This window comes from Rhipicephalus microplus, chromosome 8 (assembly GCF_043290135.1).
Source record: "Rhipicephalus microplus isolate Deutch F79 chromosome 8, USDA_Rmic, whole genome shotgun sequence".
NCBI classification, from domain to species: Eukaryota; Metazoa; Arthropoda; class Arachnida; order Ixodida; family Ixodidae; genus Rhipicephalus; species Rhipicephalus microplus.
The window spans coordinates 64,617,443-64,639,218 of record NC_134707.1 but is presented as its reverse complement, the minus strand read 5'-3'; the positions used below and the strand labels follow the sequence as shown (position 1 = coordinate 64,639,218).

Below are 21,776 nucleotides of genomic sequence, written 5' to 3'. Positions count from 1 at the left end.
TCCCTGCAGTAATTAGCTAACGACCCGCTCATCTGGAAACCTCGTGGACTCAAGCGCGCTGGTTAGTTTTTGGGAGCCGGTCGCAGTTACGGTTTCAAAGGTCAGCGAGTAGGTCGGCTCCCAGAATGGTTTTCGTGCAAACTCAGCTGGCTACATAGGCGCATATCACACAAAACCGCGTTCGCGAGAGTACCGCACAGAACTCTTTGCCCGAAAATTGCTCTGCCGAGGGAAGGACATCAGCCTCTGTACTTACGTGCGAGCCTCCCCCTTTCCGTTCAAAAGATCTGCTAGGAGAGAACGGCACCGCCGACATCGACGCCGTTCGTCAACCACGCGATGCTCTAAGTTTTCCATTGTCACCGGTAGTACTCGCTCCCTGTCAGTCTTTTACGTGAGCAGGCTCGCACGAAGGCTCGTTTCTTCGTATATATGCAAAAATTGGTACGCGGTAGCCGTGGACCCACCCGGCAACTCCCGGCGTACGTCCGACGTATCTTTTTTTTTTTTTTAGACTCAGTTTCGCGTACCCCCGACGTATCTTTAGACTCACGGTTTCGGGTACGTCGGACGTACCTTTAGCTTTTAGTAATCGGGTACGTCCGACGTATCTTTAGACTCACGGTTTCGGGTACGTCGGACGTACCTTTAGCTTTTGGTATTCGGGTACGTCCGACGTACCTTTAGACACACCGTTTTTTTTTACAACCCAAGGGAAATGTCTAGACGAGATTGAATAACTTACATTTCTTATACAAAGGTCTCGAACGTTTAAAAAACCATGGTGTCAACGGAATTCGACCGACCCGGTGTTGATTACCGACAAATCCGTACAAACCACGCTGCTGAGCATGGGTGCCGTAAATCGTGCAAGTGTACAATGGAACTGGACAGCACATGCCTGTGCTGTCTCGTTTTGATGTCTCGTGTACTTGTTTGCATCACTCATTTTGTTCCACTATGAATCTGTACCGACTGGTTCAGACTTGTGGTCTTCTTTAATAAATTAGTTTTACTCGTTTCTTTTTTTTTTCAGATGCCTGGATGCTATTACTGACTTCACAGATGTGAAATGGTTCCGGGATTTCGTGCTGCCACGTTGCCTCGCCGATCACTACTACACACGACTGCAAAGACGACGGTCTTTTAAGGATCATCTCGTACCTGTGGCATGCACCATTTCAATAATTCGCGTGGTAGCGCTGTTGCATACTTTCTGTAAATAGGTTGGGCCAGAATAAGGGGTACTTGTTATGAAACACTAGAACATTGTAATCGTGAGATTCAAAGAAATAGGAGTGGCTTAAAAACATGGGCGTGCCTAATGTGCCTGCAGTTTTTCCTTATTGGCTTCCCGTGACCATGTGATTATCTGCCGGCACATTTCTGATGAGCCTGTCATGCTGGCTCGCAGCATTTTTAGCATTAAGCCATCGTTCGGCTATTTTTGCCCTCAGACATTCCGCTACACTGATCAACATTGTCAAGGACCTGAGATTCTCTAACGTAACCTAACCTAACGAGCCCCACAGGCATTGTCCAGGCAGTATGCGGCTGGCTCGCAGTGACGCTTGTTCCTAGTGTGCCTCATGTCGTGAGATGAGCTTCTGTGGTGTGGACAATATAATGTCTAGGTAGCGATGTTCCTGTAGCTTGGGCAGCTCCTCGTCGTTTGGCAGCACCAGACCAGCCTCGGCACACTCCTCAGAGAATGTGACTGGAAACCCTGCCATAGGAAAGAACTGCCGGCATCTGGTCAGTTGATATACTCTGCCGGTTGCCGGCAATATAGACACTACCTAAAAACAATATAAAATATAATCTTCATCTTTCAAACTCGTACTCGCTTTGGTTGTTTAAAACCTAAGAAAAATAATAAGCTCTGCCTGTCGAACCAGCTGATATTAAACAGTTGTCCTTCACCCATAGACGTGCTCAGAGTTTCCCCATCAGGAGAGGGTGAAGGTTCATTGCAGTGCAGCGCCCTCTCCCTATTAAGTTATTATGCGGGGCAGATTTCGTTCCTCCCCCTCGCCCCACCTCTACCTCTTGAATAATTAAAAAAAATTGGCAGATCCGCGTGCCTTGGGAAGTTATGCAAAGCATGCAGAGGAAAAGTGACTGTGTTGTAATTTTTTACTTGAGCGACACGTCATGAAATTAGTCCAATTATATGTATAAATGTTACACGCAGAGACATATGTTCAAGAGTTGCAGATGTTCATAAAACCAGTTCTTTGCTCTTGCGCAACGATGCCGACGGGAACCTGAGTATTAGCAAACACCAGAAGCGATAAGCTGATATGCAGTGATTGTCCTTGAAATGGTGGTGGCCCTTGACGTTGCTATTTCAGCGTAATATACGTTAGCCGTACGGAATGGCTGTAGCATAGGAGTACATATGTAATGTTTATAAAATTGGATAGCTCGCACTGCAACCACAATTTATGCTTCACGAACGTTACGGTCTAATTGAGAAGTAGTTCCGAGACCTGGCGTGGCTCCTTGGTAGAATGCTTGGTTGCCATGCAGAATGCTTCGGTTCGATTCCTGCTGGCACCTAGACATTTATTCTTTGCTTCACAGCTTTGCGACAAATTTATTCTTTGGGTCACAGCTGCTGATTTCGGGTTTTTCATAATGCTCAGAATTGCCCATGTGTGATCTTGTAGTTCCCGAGTGGATACCAAGTGTCAATCACCTGTGGCACTCATCCGCCCATTGGTATGTGTCTCTTTGGCAGGAGGTGTTTGACGATGTGACCTTATTGTGACCTTATTGTGACCTTATTTTTGTCTTGACGAGCGCATCATATTTGTCAAAGCAGCTTACCCTTCCATACTAATTTTGCTTCACACTAAGTTAAGGGGGTGATCACGAGAGGAGCCAGGCGTAAAGGGCTAGATAGATTGATAGATGTGGAGAAAGACTCTGGAAGTGCTTGAAATCCGCAAAGAAATGCCTCGAATTTAAAAGGTGACTCCGCACCCCCGCCCCGAACCCCTTTCATAAGCCTATGCCGTTACTAGTGAAAGGCAGTCGTGCTGGTAGGTTTGCGCTTGAACCTTATGGTTGTGCAGCTAATGCAGATATCACTTCTATTGAGAGTCAAAGGTTCATTATAATTACCTAAAAAGTTGTGCTTGGCTGAATAACATTGTCAGTTTTCCTGGTGAAATTCATCAGGACGTTCAAGTTTAAGTCCATAAATGAGCGAAACAAACATCTGTCATTTAGGGACAGGCAGCTATCTGAAACACTTGTGAAGTATTTGATGCAACAAAAATAAATTAGTGCTATTGCATGAACCAGTTGCAGCTAGGCAGGGGCCGAGACAACTGGCATTGCTAAAACAAAGGCTTCGAGACCAGGAGTCGTTATGCGACGAGGGCACATGCGCCGTGGCATCGTGGAAGATTAATTCTCCGTAGAAGGGACGAGCGTGGCTGGGGGCAAAACAGACATTTTTTCTTACGCTGCTGTCGTGTACACAACCTTTCTTCGCATTTCTTTTCCTGTTACGTACAGGTGCTACACGCCAAGTCCATCGAAGCAGATTTGGCCGAGAGTCCTGTCACGGCAGCCGCCCTTGTTCACGTCAGGAAATGCACGCAGCTGGAGAAGCTCACCTTTTCCTCGGTGCCTTGGAATGACTTGCTCTGCGAAACTAGTAAGCCTGTCGTCTATGCTCTGTCTGCACCTGCAGTGCTACCAACTTTCGAGACAGCTTGATAACTTTAAAAAAAATTATTTATGCCCCGTTGCGGTGGTCTTGGGGCTAAGGTACTCGGCTGCGGACCCGCAGGTCGTGAAATCGAATCCCAGCTGCGTTTTCAATGGAGGCGGAAATGTTGTAGGCCCGTGTGCTCGGATTTGGGTGCACATTAAAAACAACCTTAACTCTTTCGTTACCACGCGAAAATGGTTGTTTTTCATATGTCTCGGGAAGATTGTTTTTGCGAGTTGGAAAAGTACTCCAGCACTCATTGCAGCATTCCGAACTTTACACAACGAAATGCTTTTTCCAAAAAAGTATGTTGTAGGGCAATAAAATTATTTTAGAATGAATAAGAATGTGAAAAGTGTAGAATTCTTGGTCACATTCTGGTAAACAGTGCAATAAAGAACACTGTAGTATATGCAAAAATATTCAAAGCAAAGAAAATTCAGAATATACATTTTGTTGATAAATGAACGAGGAACAGTATAAAAAATAATGAATGTTGTGCAAAAATGTTTCTCGTCACATAGACGAAGAAAATCAGAACTGAGGTGCTGCTTCGTTGCTCGTGCCATGCAATGAAGCATTGCATAGTTTTTCGCGAGACACAATTGTATTCTTACACTTTTTCTCAGTAAATTTTTGTTGTGTTGCAATAAGAGTCTCCTGGTGTTCTAATATAAGTAGATGGATACCCGTGATGTATATAAGTAGATGGATACCCGTGATGTGAATAATCCCTCTATAAAAGAGATATCAAATGAACTTCGCTATTTCATCTAGCGTCACCTCCTTCCATGAATCACCTTACAACGCATAGGTTGGCGTTCCAATATATGTATCCAAGCATATTTCTTTGCATTTTCATGCATATCGTAATAAAAAAAGAACAACATCGCACGCAGTTCTACAACGTTTCGCGTTGCTCCGTTGTCAGGGCCAAGATGTGCTCCGGGGGCCATCTTGTGTTTAAGGGAAGCTCTATAGCCAGTGCCAGCACACTGCACCCCAGCGAGGTGTGGACCCCGCACGTAACCAGAGTTGCTATAAGATTGTGCGCAAAGGTCAGAAGCTATACGCACTTGCGGCGGAGGAAACAACTTTAGGATGTAAATGAAATGAACCCATGAACGGCTGTGGATGTATCAGGCTGACGCAAAACATTGTCGCCATAAAACTTGAAGCTGAGGTGCTGTCATCTTCAAACACCAAGCTCATCGTCGCTCAATTCAGGTGGGGTTGCAAGACAGTTTCAAGCAGTGCATGTGTTTTGTAGTCCTGATGCGCACCCATGCGCGCGTGACGATAACGCCGTAGGAGTGGCTAGTGACACTAGATGGGACACTGTGTCTGATATACGGATGCAAGCAAAACCAAAGCTGCTAAAAACTGCCATAGACGCCGCCTCAACACTTTCAACATGCGACGGAGTTTCGCAAATATTTTTTATAGAACATTTTTTCTGACTCCTAGGACTAGCTTTCTTTTGAATATATGGCATAAATTTCTAGCAATCAGTACTGCTCAAAAACTCAAAAAAGTCAAATTGCGAAGCTGACACTTTAATTCGATATTTGGCTTGCAAAGGTTCTTTTCATCACAGAACTTTGATGTCACTGTACTATAATCACGAGAGGCAGGCACTTCTGTCAAGTTCGCCAGCCTAGTGCACTTTTCCAACAATACATGCACATTGGTTCGTGCCAAGGTCTGTCAAAAATCAATATATTGCCGAAATGAGCAAATTCAAATTGATTCTAAAAGTTGAGTGGCTTAACTACCTACTAAAAAGTGCTGGGTGGATGAGAAACAAATTTAACATGCAAAAATCGATGATCTAAAAGCATCGATCACGGGTGATCGATTTGGATAGGCGTGGTAACGAAAGAGTTAAGTGGTCCAAATTTCTGGAGGCCTACACTAAGGCGTCTCTTATAATCATGTGGTGCTTCTGGGATGTTAAACCCCACATGATTCTATAGAAAATTTATTTGCATATGCTGCCTCCTTGCAAGACATTGCATGGGTGGGTACTGAAGTCGCTTGCAAATCAGGCGTGACGCAAATCAATTAGAGTACCAATAAACGTTAAGCCGCATGAATTTACAAGCACATAAAAAAAGCAAGTTATACAAATATGTATGTATCAAATCAACATTGTATAAATAACGTGTTTGATTGATTGATTGAAATATCTGGTAAAAATTTTTACAAATGTGGGCCACTATGATTTGCTTTGTCATTTGACAGTCATTTTTGTGGAAGCCCGTTAGGTTGCAAATTCACATGCAGGAGATATGAATCTCTTGTCACATGGCAGTGCTCTTAGTCTATAGAAAAGTCATCTTAATACAGTCGTACTTACATATAACAAATTTGTGTGTCTATCGAACAGCTGTAAACTGCCCTTGAATATACCTTAATGTTTTGCACAACTGCCTCGACCTAACCAAATGCCCTCTTCCCTTTTACGGAAGGTCTGAAAAACGCGTCAGTGACAGAGAAAGCGTCCTCGCGCCCGGTTGCTGGTGTTTCACTGCTAAGCTCGTGGATCAAGGTCCAATGGGCCCTTTTCATACCCCTCAACTGTGCTTCTCTGCGCTGCTCACTGCATATTTGTCCAACTAATGGCAGTGGCACCTGTCGTGCTTCAAGCGGCGACGTGGTCATAGCTGAACGTACTGGGCTTGTCTGTTGTGAGTGTTTTGCGCCGACAGAGCCGACTAAATTTTCCACGTCATTGCATAAGCAAACCGCGCTCCAGCAGGCTTTTTGAAGTGAGTGGATAGCCGCTATTAGTGATTCAAACTGCATAGCAAGAAAACTAACTTTAAGGAGAGATGCTTCTCCAAAAACTTTTTCTTGAGATATTTGTGACAGCTCACTGAAACTTTCACCAGTTGTATAGAGTTCGAGCTCCTCTTTCCAAATCTGCTTTTATTTTTTTAAGGCTTATTTAGTTAATTTGTTGGAGACCATGCATTTGTAAAAACAATGCATTTTTTGTGCAAGCTTGGGCAACAATAGTAAGCACAGAAAACGCTCTAAAAAAGAGCAAATGTTCCTCCTAATGAATTGCAGAATTCAATAAAGTAAAGAAACATTGTGTAGCATTTGTGTGCTGGCCTAGACAAGAAATTCTAATGCTGAGTTTGAGTTTTACCATACTCAAAGAAGAAGTTTCTGAAATTATCTAGCTGAACATGCTTTGGAGACCTCTGAAAGTTCTTTATTTAGATTCAGGACATGTTAAACTTTAGGCATGCCAAGTTTCATTGCAATCCGACTACATAAAGCATACAAATTATAGTGCACAAGCTCTAAACATGCCGTAAAATGAGAAACTGAGGAAAAGAGGTTTGAAAGTTCAAAAACATGTTTAATACTATACTCTTCAAACAATCTGCATGAAATTCGCAGAGAATGTCAGCAAAGCTATCTTGAAAAAACTGACAGTTTCAGAATAATCCAGCACTATATATTGGGCCCTTACATTCACTGCAAGCTGCCTCCGTCGAAGGGCTTTTTTTTTTCGGTACTGCGGCAATGGGTTGTTGCTCTCGGGCTCATGCGAGGTTTTTTTTTTGCAGTGGCAGTTCTTGTGATGCACTGGTTTTTGAACACTAATGATTGCTCGAAACAGTACACACTGCTTGTGTCCAACGCCGATCGCACGCAGTGCGACTATGTACTTCACGCTCACAGCGAAGCTGTCCAGTGCACTGCCGCTGGTGAACGTCTTCTCGCTTTCACTGCATGACGGATACATGCGGCTTGACATGTATGTAGACAAAACGACAGTTGCAGCACACGCGTCATTTCGGCACTAAAGTTCCGAAAACGATGCCAGTCCTTATCGTCTGCTTGCCATTACTCGAATGGACAGCTCGCACCGCCTGCAGTTGGGGCATACTGCTTTTGTCGTCGAACATCTTTATCTTTCACTACGAAACACTGACAAAGTCATCGGTGCTAGAAATTAAGCTTGAAGAATCCAAATCGGGTGCGTCGCTGCTGCCCCGGCTAGGCCTAGCAGCAGACGAACCTCTCGCCGGCGCTCACTGCCTTGCATTCGGGGCGGCATCTCTCATACTGGTGCCGCGTAATGAACTTCCGTGAACGAAAGTAGCGTTTCTCACTGGCATTCATGGCATGGAAATAACTCTGTCGGTTGTGTTCGTTGATGTCTTGGCAAAAGCAGGAGAACGAAGAAAGCGCTCGCATCAGACTGTTCGGCTGAATGCTCGCAACCAATGGCAGGGCTCCGATCATACCATGTGACTTCGAAGGCCCACTCGCCATGCTAAAATGCAGTGGGAAAACTTTTTTGTTGTATTTTTAGTGTGAATGCCGCTCTGCCGAAGTGGGCTCTGGGAGAAGAGGGTTAGGCCTACATGCCCGCGAAATTTCAAGAGCCGGCGATGCTGTAGAGCGAAGTTCGGCCTGCGCGAAAATCGAGTAATTTCGCACTTTCACAAGCCACTGCGAGTGCTTTAATTGTATTTTTCGATAGCTTCTAGTTAATTCTCAGCTTTGATTTTTTAATACAGTCGAAACCCGCAATAACGAAATCACCGGGGAAACCGAAAAATTTTGTTTTCCCAAGAATTTCGTTGCCATGAGTATGAGACATAAAAACAGGGATTTGGTCAGCAGAACGAAAATTTGTCAGAAGTCGGTCAACTTACTTTGCCGACCCTTGCCACGCAACAACTTCAAAGCTCTCCCTTCACACTGGAAAAAGTGTTCCATTGCTACATTTTCGCCATGTCCTCCGAAGAAGGAGCGAAGGGTGTCCAGCGGATCCAAAACAACCCGCGGGTTGGGTTTCTCCACGTGCGTCTCTTCTTGGTCCTTGGTGTCCTCAGCTTGGCCCAAACTTTCAATAATGGCCTCGTCGGTCACTTCCTCGAACACGACTACGTCGTCGTCGGCGCGAACGAACGCATCAACGGTGAGTTCATCTGGGATGTCGATTGCTCGAAGTTCCCCCTTTGCGTTGGTCAGGGATAGAGGCACTGCACCGCCACCACTCTCACTGTTATGTGCGCCTTCGTACAAATCTTCGTCTGGTGAGGCCGAAGCGCAATCCGTGCGGGATGCTTGCACGGTGGTGGTGAAGCCCGCGTGCTTCAAGCAGTTCTCCTGTCTGTTGAGCTCGTCCAACGGCGCCATCTGCACTCCAGCATGATCATTTGCCATCGCCTGCTGCAGTGTGGCCAGGCATGTTGCCGGACACCAACCCCATCATCAATTTAAGTAAACAAAAATGGTGGTACCGAAGCTAGCTCGGCAAAAGCAGACGCTTACAAATTTTGAGTGCGCATAACACGCATACGAGCATATTTTCGACAGTTAATCTTTGGCGGCAGGGTAAAATAAGGCCCGCACCGTGATAGAAAATTCAGTAATGTGGGATCGCTGTCAAAAAACATTTCGTTGCCGCGAGATACGCATACTAGGGCTTCTATGAACGTTCGCTGGGGATTCGGAAATATTTCGTTGCCGCGGGGATTTCGTACTCGTGGGGTTTCGATACTGCGGGTTTCGACTGTATACCGTATTTACTCGCATAATCCTTGCTTTATTTTTGGCGGAAAACCGATGCAATGTTGGGGGTGCGAGAATTACGTGGGGAAAACTTTCACGAAAACGTACAGAGCGAAAACAAAAAAACGAAGTGGCCGCAAATCGGGATTCTCAAACCAGCAACTAACAGCAAGCTTTGCGAAGTGTAATTAAAACTTACCTCAACAATAAAAGTGCAGGTTCAACACAAGGCAAGATTTATTTGAGACACAAAAAGTGGAAGCAAATAGTCGAGAATTAGAATACCATACGCAAAGCTTGTGGCCGTAGCGGTAGCGTTCGTCGCTCAACTGGAGCCCTAAAAAAATAAGCGTAGGATGTCAGTATTAAGCTGATGGCTATTTAATAGAAATATCCGCAGTTTTCTTCTGAAGAAAGAAAGTTTACCATCAATCCGAGTTTTAGGCACACGGCAGGCCCAACGCGTCTTGGTGGCTTACAGCTGCCGTCACCAGTAGCAAACACAAAACTCGTAGACTCCGAAGGGCCTACCGGCGACCCTGTGGCCGTTGTTTAGTGCATGATCTATCACTTTCAAACTTGAAGGCAGCCGTGTAGCTTCAGTATCGCCCCATAACGTGACAAGATTACCGACACAACATACAAAACCGGCCGCAACGCGCACTTGCCACTTTGGCGTGGCTTGAATTAGATTGAATCTCCGTGCAATAATAGTGCGCTTGAAGTTTAATAGATGGCGCCAGATGGCACGCGCTATTATCATCAGTGGCTGGAACGAGGAGACGACATTATTGCGGCAGTTTTCAGAGATGCGATAGTTACTCGAAGGAAAAAAAAAATCATATTTTTGTTGGGCGATGGGGGGGGTGGGGGGGTGCGAGAATTATGTGAGTGTAAAGATTCTGCAAATAAATACGGTATTAAGGAGAAGGCTTGGAGGAATACAGAACACAAGAAAACACAGAATCGACTTTTTCGAGAGAAAAAAATCTTGGTTTTTCGACCCGCATCTTCCCTTAAAGTGTGAAAAGGGTCTGTTGTCATTATAGCGGCAGGCAACAGCGAAATCATCCAGTGCTTTTTATAATAGCGGAGCTGTGACGTCACACAATGGGCGAGTTTCCTGCGCTGCTCAAAGATGCTACAACGCAGGCACCGCTGCGCCACAGAGGCATTCATCCACGCTATCCGCGTATTGAAATGCTCGCGCACTGCGAGACAAGCTGATGGAAACGATGTGCTAGAGTTAGCGGTAACGTTGCTAGAGTTAGCGGTTAGCTGTAAAGATGGCTAACACACGTCATATGCCGGGGTTCCGTTTTGGCCACAAGGGAACCAGAAGGCTGTCAGCATTCTCCTTGTCCCCTGACAAGCAGCAGTGCCAAGAAACTGCCACCTCAGTGCCGGCAGTTTCGTGGCCAAAAAAAGCCTTCAATGACTCTGGCAACAGTTAGGAGAGAGCATTATGCAATGTGATCGGAAGTAAGTAGAAAAAAACTCAGTTTGTCAGGTATGTAAACACCGAGCTTTACATTTTCCCTTTTTTTTTTATTGGGCAAGGGTTCTTGAAATTTCTGAAGAAAAAGAACAAAAAAAAAAAAAACAACCTGCCAATGGGTGGAGAACTTTTCCTCTTTGTTAATCTACCATTATTTTGCAGGCCCCCACAAAACTGATTTAGCTAAAAAAACTGCTGCTTGGACCAGTGGGATCATGTTTACTGCAGATTTATGACAGACGCGCTTTGTGTGTGTTTCTCACAATTCCTTAGTGTTCTGTGGTTTTCGTCTGTAAAATCTGTCAAGAACTGATCAACTACGAGAGCATGGGTTATGAAGAATATGCCGTGTGTACCGATTGGTCTTTTCAGCTCTCCTGGAAACAGTCACGTGCTTCCACAACCTGAGGTGGCTCGAGCTGATTGGTGTCAGCGCAGTCACTGACGCAGTGGTTGCAGCCATTGCTGGACAGAACAAGCTCCTCACGACCCTCAGTCTGAGTGGTTGTGTGAACATTAGTGACGATGCCCTTAAAGTGTTGGGACAGAACTGCCACTTCTTGAAAAGCCTCGACTTCTCATCGACCCAGGTCAGTCAGTTCTGTGATCGGTTCCCGTACCCGCACCTGTTAACCCTTTAATGCCCGAGATATGAAATCACCAAAGATAATGAAAAATTGTTCTCATTTTCCACTTTCAAATAGCAACTTTTAATTGATTTACAGTTAAAGATATAAAGCACAACATTAAAGCAAACTTTAGTTGCAAATTCTCCATATGCCGGAGAAGGATGGACCTTGCAACAAAATGTGTACTTCAGAACTATGTAACAGTCGTGAGCCACGTCTTGGTTGCGTACACACCTAGTGTACAATGATATTGAAGCTAGAACTTACTGTAAAAGCCTGCGTATAGCCCGGGGTTTTTTTCAAAATTTTAGGGTACGAAATTTCAGCCCCGTACTATATGCAGGTCCCAAGAATTTCTGGCGAAAATTCAGTTTTGGTTTCGGCATAGCGCGGTGCTATAATCATTATCAGGTCACTGCGCACTTCTGCACTAGGTAGTGTTTCCAGCGGTAGCAGGCATTAGTCTTACAGACCCACGTGTGCAACAGTGGGCCGTGGCCTTTGCTTCAACTTGGAGGCCATAACGACGGCCATGATTTTGGTCCTGTGATTTTATGCCATGTCAGCATCGCTCTGGCACTACTCGGCTGCTTTTAAAAAGAAAGTTATTCCTGCTGCCGAAACCATTGACAACTGTGCCGCAGAGCGGCAGTTTAGAGTCAGCGAGCGGAGTTGGAAAGCGGAAGGGTGCCCTGTTTGCTTACAGCGACCAGCGGAAAAGTTTCCACAGACGGAAAAATGCAGAGTTTCTTGTCGTGGAACAAGAACTCGCAGACTTTGTGCAGGAGCAGCGAGCTGCACATGTCACTGTTATCATTGAGCTGCTACAAGCGAAAGGCAAAGGGAGGTTGCCCAAGACAAAGGCATTCAGCCGGAGCATTTCAAGGCGAGCAAGCATTGGGTGCTTCTCTTGATGCGTCGCGCTGGGTTCTCCCTACTTTGGCGTACGTCAATGTCGCAGAAGCTACCAAAGTGCTACGAAGAGGACCTTGTGAAGTTTCAAATACCTGCAATTGCGTTGCGAAAGGCTGTCTCCTTTCAGCTGGGCCAGATTGGCAACGGGGATCAAACGCCGGTCTACCTGGTATTGCCCTCGGCGCTGATAGTGCATGAGAATGGCTCCGGGCAAGCTATCATGTGATCGACTGGGAACAAAAAAACATGGGCGACCGTAATGTTGTCCTGCAGTGCAGGTGATATCAAGCTTAATACCCTACGTGGTGTTCAAAAGAAAGAGGCTGCCGAAAGGGGAAAAGTTATCAAAAAATGTCGTCGTCGGCTGCCAGGACAATGGGTGGATGGACGAATCGCTAGTGCTTGACTAGATACAGTCTCTGTGGTGTCGACGGCCCGGAGCACTGCTGGAGCTTCCTTCAGTGCTTGTGGTGGACGGGTTTCGGTGTGACCTGATCGGCTCCATGAAGTGACTGCTGCACGACTCCCTCTCCGAGCTCGTCGTGATCCCGGGAGGGATGACATCACAGCTGCAGTCACTTGATGTGTGCCTTAATAAGACAATGAAGGACCATGTCAAGCGCCTGTATGCGGAGTGGATGAGGTCCGAAGAACTAGAAAAGACTCTTACCGGGCGGCTGAAACTTGCCTCGCCAGTGATGCTGTGCTTCGTGGATAGTTGAGGCTTGGGCCTGCATTCTTGATGTGCACGTTCGCTGTGTGTTCAAAAAGTCCTCTATCGCAAACGCGCTTGATGGCACTGAGCACAATGTGCTATGGGAGAACATATCCAACAAGGGAGCTTGAGAACAGAGTGCGTCCGATGGCGACGATGAGTGAAGTGTGTCGATAAATGCATTTTTCAGTTTTACTCAGGCTGTATTTGGTTGAAAAATTTTTTTTGGGTTTGCTACCCCCAAGTACATCCCGGACTGTATGAGGGTCTGAGTTATATGCTGGCTTTTACAGTAAGTTACTCAGGCGAGAAAGATAGAAGCGAGATCTCTCGCACGTGCCTCGCGCTGTATGCCATCACCTACAAAACGTTTGATTCTAGCATTGAATAGCTCACACGAGACTGCGCTAGGTTTTTCATGCTGAAAGCTACGCTTCCCTTGAGTACTTGAAGGCTAACATTAAAGGCGGCACGCGTTTCTGAACTTGCTTGCTCAAAGTTTTTCGGTATGTCGCAAATTCCTGACACTTGGAAGAAAAGGGCAAATTGTCCTGATTTGCGAGAGGCTCCTAAACTTTGAGCATTCCTCCTGATTTCATGGGCCAGCCACAAATTTTCCGAACTGCAGTCCTAACTTAGCTGTGATACTTTAAAGTTTATTTTATTTTTTTTAATGGCATTTGCATAAGGAACGTTAGAGCCACTTTCACAACAGGACATTGCTTTCACATGGTGAAGCTTCTCAAGGTGGGAAAGGAGCAGCTAGCCGTAATGACTCTCAGCCTATTTCGTTCCTTGAAGGGGCCCTGCAACTTTTTCAAGCAGCCATGGAATGGATCTACTAAAGGATTCACTTATTCACTGCCGCAAAAATTTTTACAATAGTTTGTCGCATGCTGCAATATCATTCTCACTTTCTCTGGTCCCGATGAAAGTGCTGGAAGCTAAGCATAGAGGGATGGCACAGGGAAAGAAATACATCAGACATGTCTGGGACTCTGAGCACCTTTTTTCTATATGTATATATTTTTTCTGAACATACAATTTTTATTGTGATTGCGCACGCATGAGTGAACAAGTTGTGGCCTCCCACGGTGGCCCCAGTTAAAGTCAAGTGTGACATGTTCAATCGGCCTGTGGTGGATACAATGGCCGTGACGAGTGAATTTTGAGCTTGTACCATCATTTCTTAAAATAAGCAAAAGTGATTTTAATGCGATAGCGTTACAGTGCACATTTCGCAGAAACTCCAGTGTTATTGGTTGTGAGCAAAAAAGTATCGTCTTATGCGTCACCGAAAAATCAAGAATGATGCAAATCACACAAATAATAAAAAAATTCCTGGGTTCCAGTGGGAATCAGACCCGGGTCAGTTTGCGTGGCTAGTGGATGTTCAACCACACGACCACGTGTCTGTCTGTGAATACATTGAAAATAATTTCGTCTGCTTGGTAATGTAGTGAAAGTGACACATGCTTTACAAATGCATGCGTCCTGTATAAATGGCTCACAATACAACATGAAATATTGCAGTAATGATGCGTGGTACAAGTGCCCATTGCAGGGGTGCAACAGCTTCTTGATACGATTTCCCATCAAACTGTATCAATTTGTTCATACAACAACGATTTCATACAAATCCCCGTCTTTGCGCCAAGCTGCACCAAAACCATGAAATGAAAACCAGAAGCTACTTCAAAGAAGCAGTGCTAGCATACACGCAATGCTCGGTATAACAAATTTGTAGCTTATACAAAAATAACTTTGTTATATACAAAATTTTTTTATAAAAGTGTGTTTCTAACTCTCTATTTATTACTTTGTTATATCTGGGTTTGGTTTGAGTGTACACTGCCTCAAAAGTTCTCTGTGCCTGCACTTGTTTCTCTACACATTTTTTCATCATGTACAGCTAGGAACAATATTCCTTGGGATATCTTCCCGAAGGTATCATTTCTTGGGATAGCCACGGATGGTATGCAATATATCATGAATCATTACCCATAGTATACTTTAGGCATTCTTAATATTGCTACACCAGCACAATAAGCGGAATAAAAAGGAGAAGGACGAAGAATGTCTGTCTTGTGAACGTATCGGTGCCGTACGGCACCCCTTTTCGTCGGCCCATCTCTAAATAAACATATTTCATTGTAACAATATCCTCTAAGCTAACTTCACCGATTTCCAAGTTTTGAAGCCTCACGAAAAGTCGGAAGCTACGACACAAGACACTTCCATAGACCTGAGCTCGTGATAAGCACCCAAGGCTGTACATTTCAGCATCCCTGGTTAACCATTCGCTTTGGAGCCTGGGTGGAGATTTTTCGGTGTCCTTTGGATTCCTTATTTCTGCTCTACTGTACAACTGATAAGAATGAAAGCAGGAGCTTGGTTCACAACTCTCAACGTGTCAGGCTCGTTTGTAGCAATATCTTGTGGTGTATTTGGAAAGGTTTTGTTCTGCCCTTTTGCAGATAACCAGTCGTGGTTTGGTCATCTTAGCCAACAGTCCCTGCAAAATCACCATAGAGGTGAGTCAACGGTTCCTGATTGTGCTGCCAAGTTTTAGATGTTTCAAGCGATATCTGTATTGTAGTGCACCTTAAAGGAAAGAAGATCTGAGCTTCTCAACACCTTGGCTGCATTGTCATTAGCGTTGAAATTAGCTCCCTTGAGTCACTACAAGGTCCTTAGTAAAGGCGTGTTTCGTTACAGGCAATACTAGCAGTATGGTAACTGTGCATTCAGCTGCTCTCCTTCATTATGCTTCTTTGGTTTTCAAAAGCCGTGCCAAGCCATTGTGCATGTCCAATTTGTGGCTAGTCAAGATTGTTGAAAAAAACTGGTTTGTGGCGTACACTTCAAGCATAGGCAACCTGGATACACGGTGATGATATATGAATGTGATATCATTAAAGTTTTGATGGTGCACTCGACGAATAAGATGCTTGTGAATTTGAATTGGGCGATAACATCGCATAAAAAAATGCAAATTTTAAAGGTGCAGTCCAACTGATTTAAGGGATACCAGCAAGTAGCTAACAACATATGCATCGATTTAAGACGAAAGTGTTCCTGAAATCAGTTTTACGGCTTGGTGCTGATGAAACTGCCTTGGAGCTCTTTGTAAGGCATAAAAAAAATGGATTACTTTGATCAATTCTGTTTTATTGTAATTTGGTAATGTATTCAATTGACTACATTTTTTTAGATTTATGTTCTGGATCATTCAATCACAATTTCCGGTAAGTGATTACCCGTAATTACAGTCTTTTTTTTTCCAAAATCTTGTTGTAACCAGTCTTGTTCAAAAATATATGTGACTGTTCTGTGGGGACCCTCTCATCTGACAAGATGAGGGGTTTCCATGACGCCTCTTTTTAACCTTTTCCTTTGCCTTACCTTCAATGCTTTGCGCTACTGCCAGTAACAGTGAAGCGTGTCACTTCATAGAAGGCACGAACATTAGCATTGAAGCACTGCGCAACCACCAGCTGATGCAGAAGTTGTTCCTACGTTATAACACCGTCCTTCCCTCCAGCACATGCATTGAAGAGCCCCTAAACCACCCAGTGGTTGAAATTCAGTCATGGTGGAAAAATTGTGCACAGTGTAGAAAAAACTTGAGCTGTGAGTGGTGCCTATATAGCAGGGTTACATGTGCTTGGTTATTGAAATCGTGGCGATCACTCCTTTCGTTCTTTTCTGTGCTATCCTCCATGGTATCCTCTCCAAAGACTGCTTTGCCCCCTTTTCGAGTGCCCTTTCCAACATCGCGTGGCATATTTCATTGCTGACGCACTGATTGAAACACTGCCCACTTCCGGTTACCTTGACTCTGTCCCTCCGTCTTCCGCTTTTTTTTTGGCAAACTGTGGCTGCCGTGCCGGCCTGTACTTATACAAATCATGTTGGCATGGACCCTGTGCTACGTGCGCACTTTCGAATGATCACCATCGTGGTGGATTTTTCGGTGACGTGCCGTGCAAGAGCACTTCAGTACGAGATGAGGACCCGCCTCCACCACGTTCCCCAGATCGTGGCGTTGATATGGGTTGGTAGGTGCACGTTCTGCAATGCTTTCCCCCTTGTTGTTACCCGTTCAGTGCTAATGGCATTATCAATGCAATGGATGAAGAAAAGCCATCGCAAAACAATCAAATTTAGTTCGCGCAGTTGCGTTACCGGGCGCGATAGCCGATTCGGGAGCGGCCGCACGCATGCGGGCAACACAATGAACTACAATAAGCAGTGGGGACACCTGCTTGGAGTCTAGCCAGAAGTTATAGGCTCAACCAATCAAAGCATGTTTGTACTGCGCGTCACATGGAGGCCCAAAAAGCCTAAATAGGAGGAGGGAGTGTTTTTTGGAATTTTCGATGCACCAGCGGCACGTAGCGCTGCCATGTGTAGAAATCATTGATCGCACCAGCATTATGATGTGCGTGTTTACTTGAAATTATATTGTTTGTGGTTTATGGGCCTTTTTAGGGAGTGTTCTGCATAGCAGCTGACCTTTTAATGAAGTAAAATGAATTGGTCACAAAGCATTGAAAACATTGACTGTGATATATCGCATTTACTCGATTCTACCGTGCACTCGATCGTAACGCGCACACGGTTTCCACGACTAAAAAAAAAGTACGACATCGATTGCAACGCGCACCCATTTTTCTCGTTGGCCCGCACGATCACACCACTCGGGAAAACAACTCCTTTCGGGGGCGTCTTCCGTTTAAACATGAGGTACAGGGAAAGCTTGTGCCTATATGACGTGCAATGGAGCATTGCCGTCACTTTAGTTTTACAGTGGCCCGATGTCAGCACGCGGACTTGCTTCGCCCCCTCCTTCTCGACAGTTGTGGTGCCAGGCAAGTCTATGTAAAGGGGCGTCTGATGGGCATTCCCTATTTGCCCAAGCAGGTAGCCGTTGTTGTGCCGCAAGTTTAGGACGAACCTCTGAAAACTGTAAAGCTTTTCATCGTACTCCTCCGGAAACTTTTCGCATGGGCCCGTTCGCCTTCGGAGGAAAAAGCCTTTCCTCTTCTTAAAGTTAGTTATTCAGCACCTGCTCGCTTTAAACTGGCTCCGCATCAGCCCTTTTTCTAAGGCTAACTGCATAGCCTGCACATGGAGCAGTTCTCTCGTCACAGGCCGCTGTGCCGCTTACTGCTCAATCACATACTCGCCGAGCAGCTCTTCAATTTGCGGAAACCGATCCTGCTGTGGTCCACTGAAGCCTTTATCTTTGCTGTCGGCAATCTTCTGGTTTTATTTCCGCCAGTCCCGCACGCACATTTCGGGAACTCCGAACGACCGCGATGCGGCCCGATTTCCGTCCGTTTCTGCACCTGTGATGACTTTTGTTTTAAAAGCGGCATCGTGGTGCACTCGTCGAGTTTTTGGAGTCGGTCCTTCTATGCCGTCCGTGCTAATACACTACAAGATGACGAACTCCTCAGAACATGTACGAAGTGTCTCACATGGGAAACACATAGGCAGAAATTACCGGCGTGCCATGTTGACGCACGTAAGGGACGGCCATTTTGGACATGCCGATGGCAATAGAATGACCGTATTCATTGTTTTTTTCGTACTCTTTTCTTATGCACATGCCATTTATGAACTCGCTTAACCAGAAAAAAGGGCGCGTTAGATGCTGTCTAACAACAGTGATGCTGTCAGCAAACATAACAATAATGCAGTAGTTACAACAAATGACTGTGGGGTGAGAAAAAATGAAGTTCTGTAATAAAGAAAACTTTTGTTTTGGAAAAAATTTTCTGGAAATGAAGAAACGTGCATTGAAAGAGGCAATGATACCTTACACAGATGTCGCAAACATTAACTAAAGTGTTAACAGTGTTTGGTGCTGTAAAACTGCTTTCAGTGTCAAAAGTATTTGAAACAGATGGTTCACGAAGCTGTCACACACTTTTTAACCGTACTATTGTCCGTCATGAGGAAGTTCTTGTTTTCTGAAGAGACATCATGCTGGTGGTGTCGGCTGGGGTTCTTGCAGCAGAACTTACAAAAGCTTCTGCTTTTGTAGGGAAAGCAGCAAAGAAATGCTGTGCCATGACGAATGGCTCTACTGTTGCAGTGACGTGAACGAAGTGTTTGACAGCTGCGTGATTCAGGCTCAAGCTTTGTGTCCGCTTGTTTCTCGATGGCTGTCCGTCTTGCAGGAGTTTCGGGCCGACCGATGCAGTAAACTTGAAGCAGACGGGATTCGGATCATTATCGCCAACTTTCCGTCACTGCGAATACTGAGAATATACGACTGCGACCACCTTCGTTTTGGTAAGCATTCAATAAGTGATGTCGAAGCATGCGAAGGGATCAGTGTAAGGCAGTTTATTTTTTGGTAATTTTTGAAAAACATTTTCGATACCTTATCAACGTGAGTGTGTAAGTGTCTTTGTACATTAAGGCGGTTTGCAAGGTTTCAACTTTGTACACTCCTTTTACGTTTATATCATGACCTTCGATATAAAGTTCCGACCTGCTCACTGGCGCGCTCCCTTACGGCGGCGCATGGGCCTGAAAATTGATGTGTAGAGACCGAAAGTGCCACCAGATGCCGCCAAAACTTACCCACATAGCAGACCATGCGTGTCGTTTAGATTTAGCGCGCAACGAAGTCCCCGCACACTGGTGCACGCATTCATGTGTGTGTGTGTGTGTGCGTTTCTGCTTTTAACGCGTGCGCTGACTGAATCACGGTGTTTAATATCTCGAGGCAACACGCTGGTCATAATGAGCACAGGAGTCGAGTGGAATTGATGTTGATCAGCCGACTTTCCGTCAGACGGTCGCAAAAACATAGGCCGCAAAAACAAATAATATACTAAAAATGAAGTAGGGAATGCAATCATTACATTTCTAACTTCGCTTCACTGAGCCTCGCATCAGCTGTGGAAAAGTAATTCAGGGGTTGACGGCACATCTTGAAACAGGAGTTTCTGCTGTGCACTCTGCCCTGCTGGACCCACGCTGTCGCCTGTCCTCAAGACCAACTTGTTGCCGCTGCAAGAACTTCTGTTTCAAGACACACTATTGCCACGCTGTCCAGATGTGAAGGGTGTGTAAGGAGCGATAATTGTAACCGTCAGGGTCAAGCAAACTTAGAGTGACGTGAACATGCGGCCCTTGCACATGTCAGTTTTAGCAACCTAGCGGCTTGCTTCTACAACGGTAGTTCGCGCCAACAGTATCTTCAAAACGTCCACCATCTAAGTCTAGTCATTGCGGTTACAGTCAGTTGAAATGTTGATGCGCCTTCAATAAAATTACCACGTATCTTGCATCGGCGCAGCCACCAGGCTTTCTCATGGCTGCTGGTATACACCTCTTTGAGAATATGCTTCATATAAAAGCATTTTGAGACAAACCTAACTTTCTCATTATCACATTATGTATTCCCACTATCCACTTTGCAATATCACTTTCTTGTTTCACGAAATTTTATATCTGCCAACAAGTTTTACAGTTTGCAAAACTATTTAACCTACACAGCAATACCTACTATGCATGCACTGTTTCTGATCAAAGGCTGCATTTCCGAATATCTTGGTTGGCATCATGCACATAATGCATACTGAAGGCCAGTTTGGCAATTATTTCAAAGAACGAAATTTCTATGCTGTTTACACATTCACCTTGTCAATTTACTAGACAAGTCCCATACATATTTCACTACTACACAAGTTCATAAATTCCATGCTTGGTGCTGAAGATACAAAAGTGGATTCCTCGGAAGTTATTGCCGGTACCTGTGTGAGCTTTCCCACTGCAAGAAGCAAAATTAAGAAGCAAGTTCACAATTTCAATGAGTTTATTTCACTCAGCATACATTGAAACGCTTGCATTTGGCAGGCACATTCCAGTTAACATTTGCAACATTGAATGTGCAGTCAATATCAGTGATGGAATAGACATTCTGATTTTTGTGGCAGGAAAAAGGCTGTTCTGAAGTCGAATTTGGTGCCAGGGGGGCAGATGGCAAAATATTTTATGCAACTTCTCGAGTTGAAAGCATAATTTAAAGGGGTGGCGACACCAAACTTTGAGGCTATACATAACAAGCCTGTCGTGGGTTTTTTCTGCATGCAAGGACACTCCACACGAAGGGTTGGACGCAACAAACGTTCAAAATATAGTTTAAGTCACTTCCAAAGTGTACCCAAATGCTCATTCTACCAATCACCCATTACTAGTGCGGCCGACACTGATGTCGTTCTTTAGGAAGGGCAACGAAAGTTCAGATTCCTAAAAAGTCGCCCGCTGGACTTGCAGAAGAAGCGCAGCAGTATACCATCACAGAAAATGGTATTATACTGCTGCCGTCCCTTGACGATGTTGCCGACTATGTATAGCAGTTGATTACACGCAACAGCTTCACAAAGGAGCACCTATCTCACGTAGCAAACTTCAGACTCTGTGTTGGCGGCGACTGGGAGTGTACGGAGAATGAAGTGGCCGCTAACACGATGGGGGTTAGTGGTGGCACCACGGCGTGCTGTAGCCGTTTCGAGAACCAAAAAAAACTAAACAAGCAAAAGCAAATTTGGCGACAGGGGCAGCGACGCCATGAGCAGGTCGGAAGTTTATATTGCAGGTCTGGTTTGTATACACTGAAACCTCAATATAGTGAACGTGGATATAATGAAATATCTTTCATAACAAAGGAACAAAAGTCTTGCAATAGCTATAGTGTTGAAAATATACCTGTAGACCAAGTTT

The 21,776-nt window shown here is 45.0% G+C and overlaps 1 protein-coding gene across 7 annotated transcripts in view; it reads left to right on the top strand.

The window, feature by feature from the left end:
- Positions 1-21,776, top strand: part of LOC142761713 (protein AMN1 homolog) — a 36,031-nt gene that overhangs the window by 6,027 nt on the left and 8,228 nt on the right. For 3 of the 7 annotated variants that reach the window (XR_012885657.1, XM_075872040.1, XM_075872042.1), the window contains exons 2-6: positions 1,037-1,196; positions 3,529-3,670; positions 11,142-11,359; positions 15,506-15,562; positions 19,220-19,334. Coding sequence is in view for 4 of the 7 variants with exons in the window: in XM_075872040.1 (XP_075728155.1) it covers positions 1,037-1,196; positions 3,529-3,670; positions 11,142-11,359; positions 15,506-15,562; positions 19,220-19,334 (692 nt within the window). In the remaining 3 variants the exon portion in view is untranslated. Of the gene's footprint in view, positions 1-1,036; positions 1,197-3,528; positions 3,671-11,141; positions 11,360-15,505; positions 15,563-16,242; positions 16,277-19,219; positions 19,335-21,776 lie in introns of all 7 variants that reach the window. The other 4 variants (XR_012885659.1, XR_012885658.1, XM_075872041.1 and 1 more) reach the window with 3 other exon arrangements.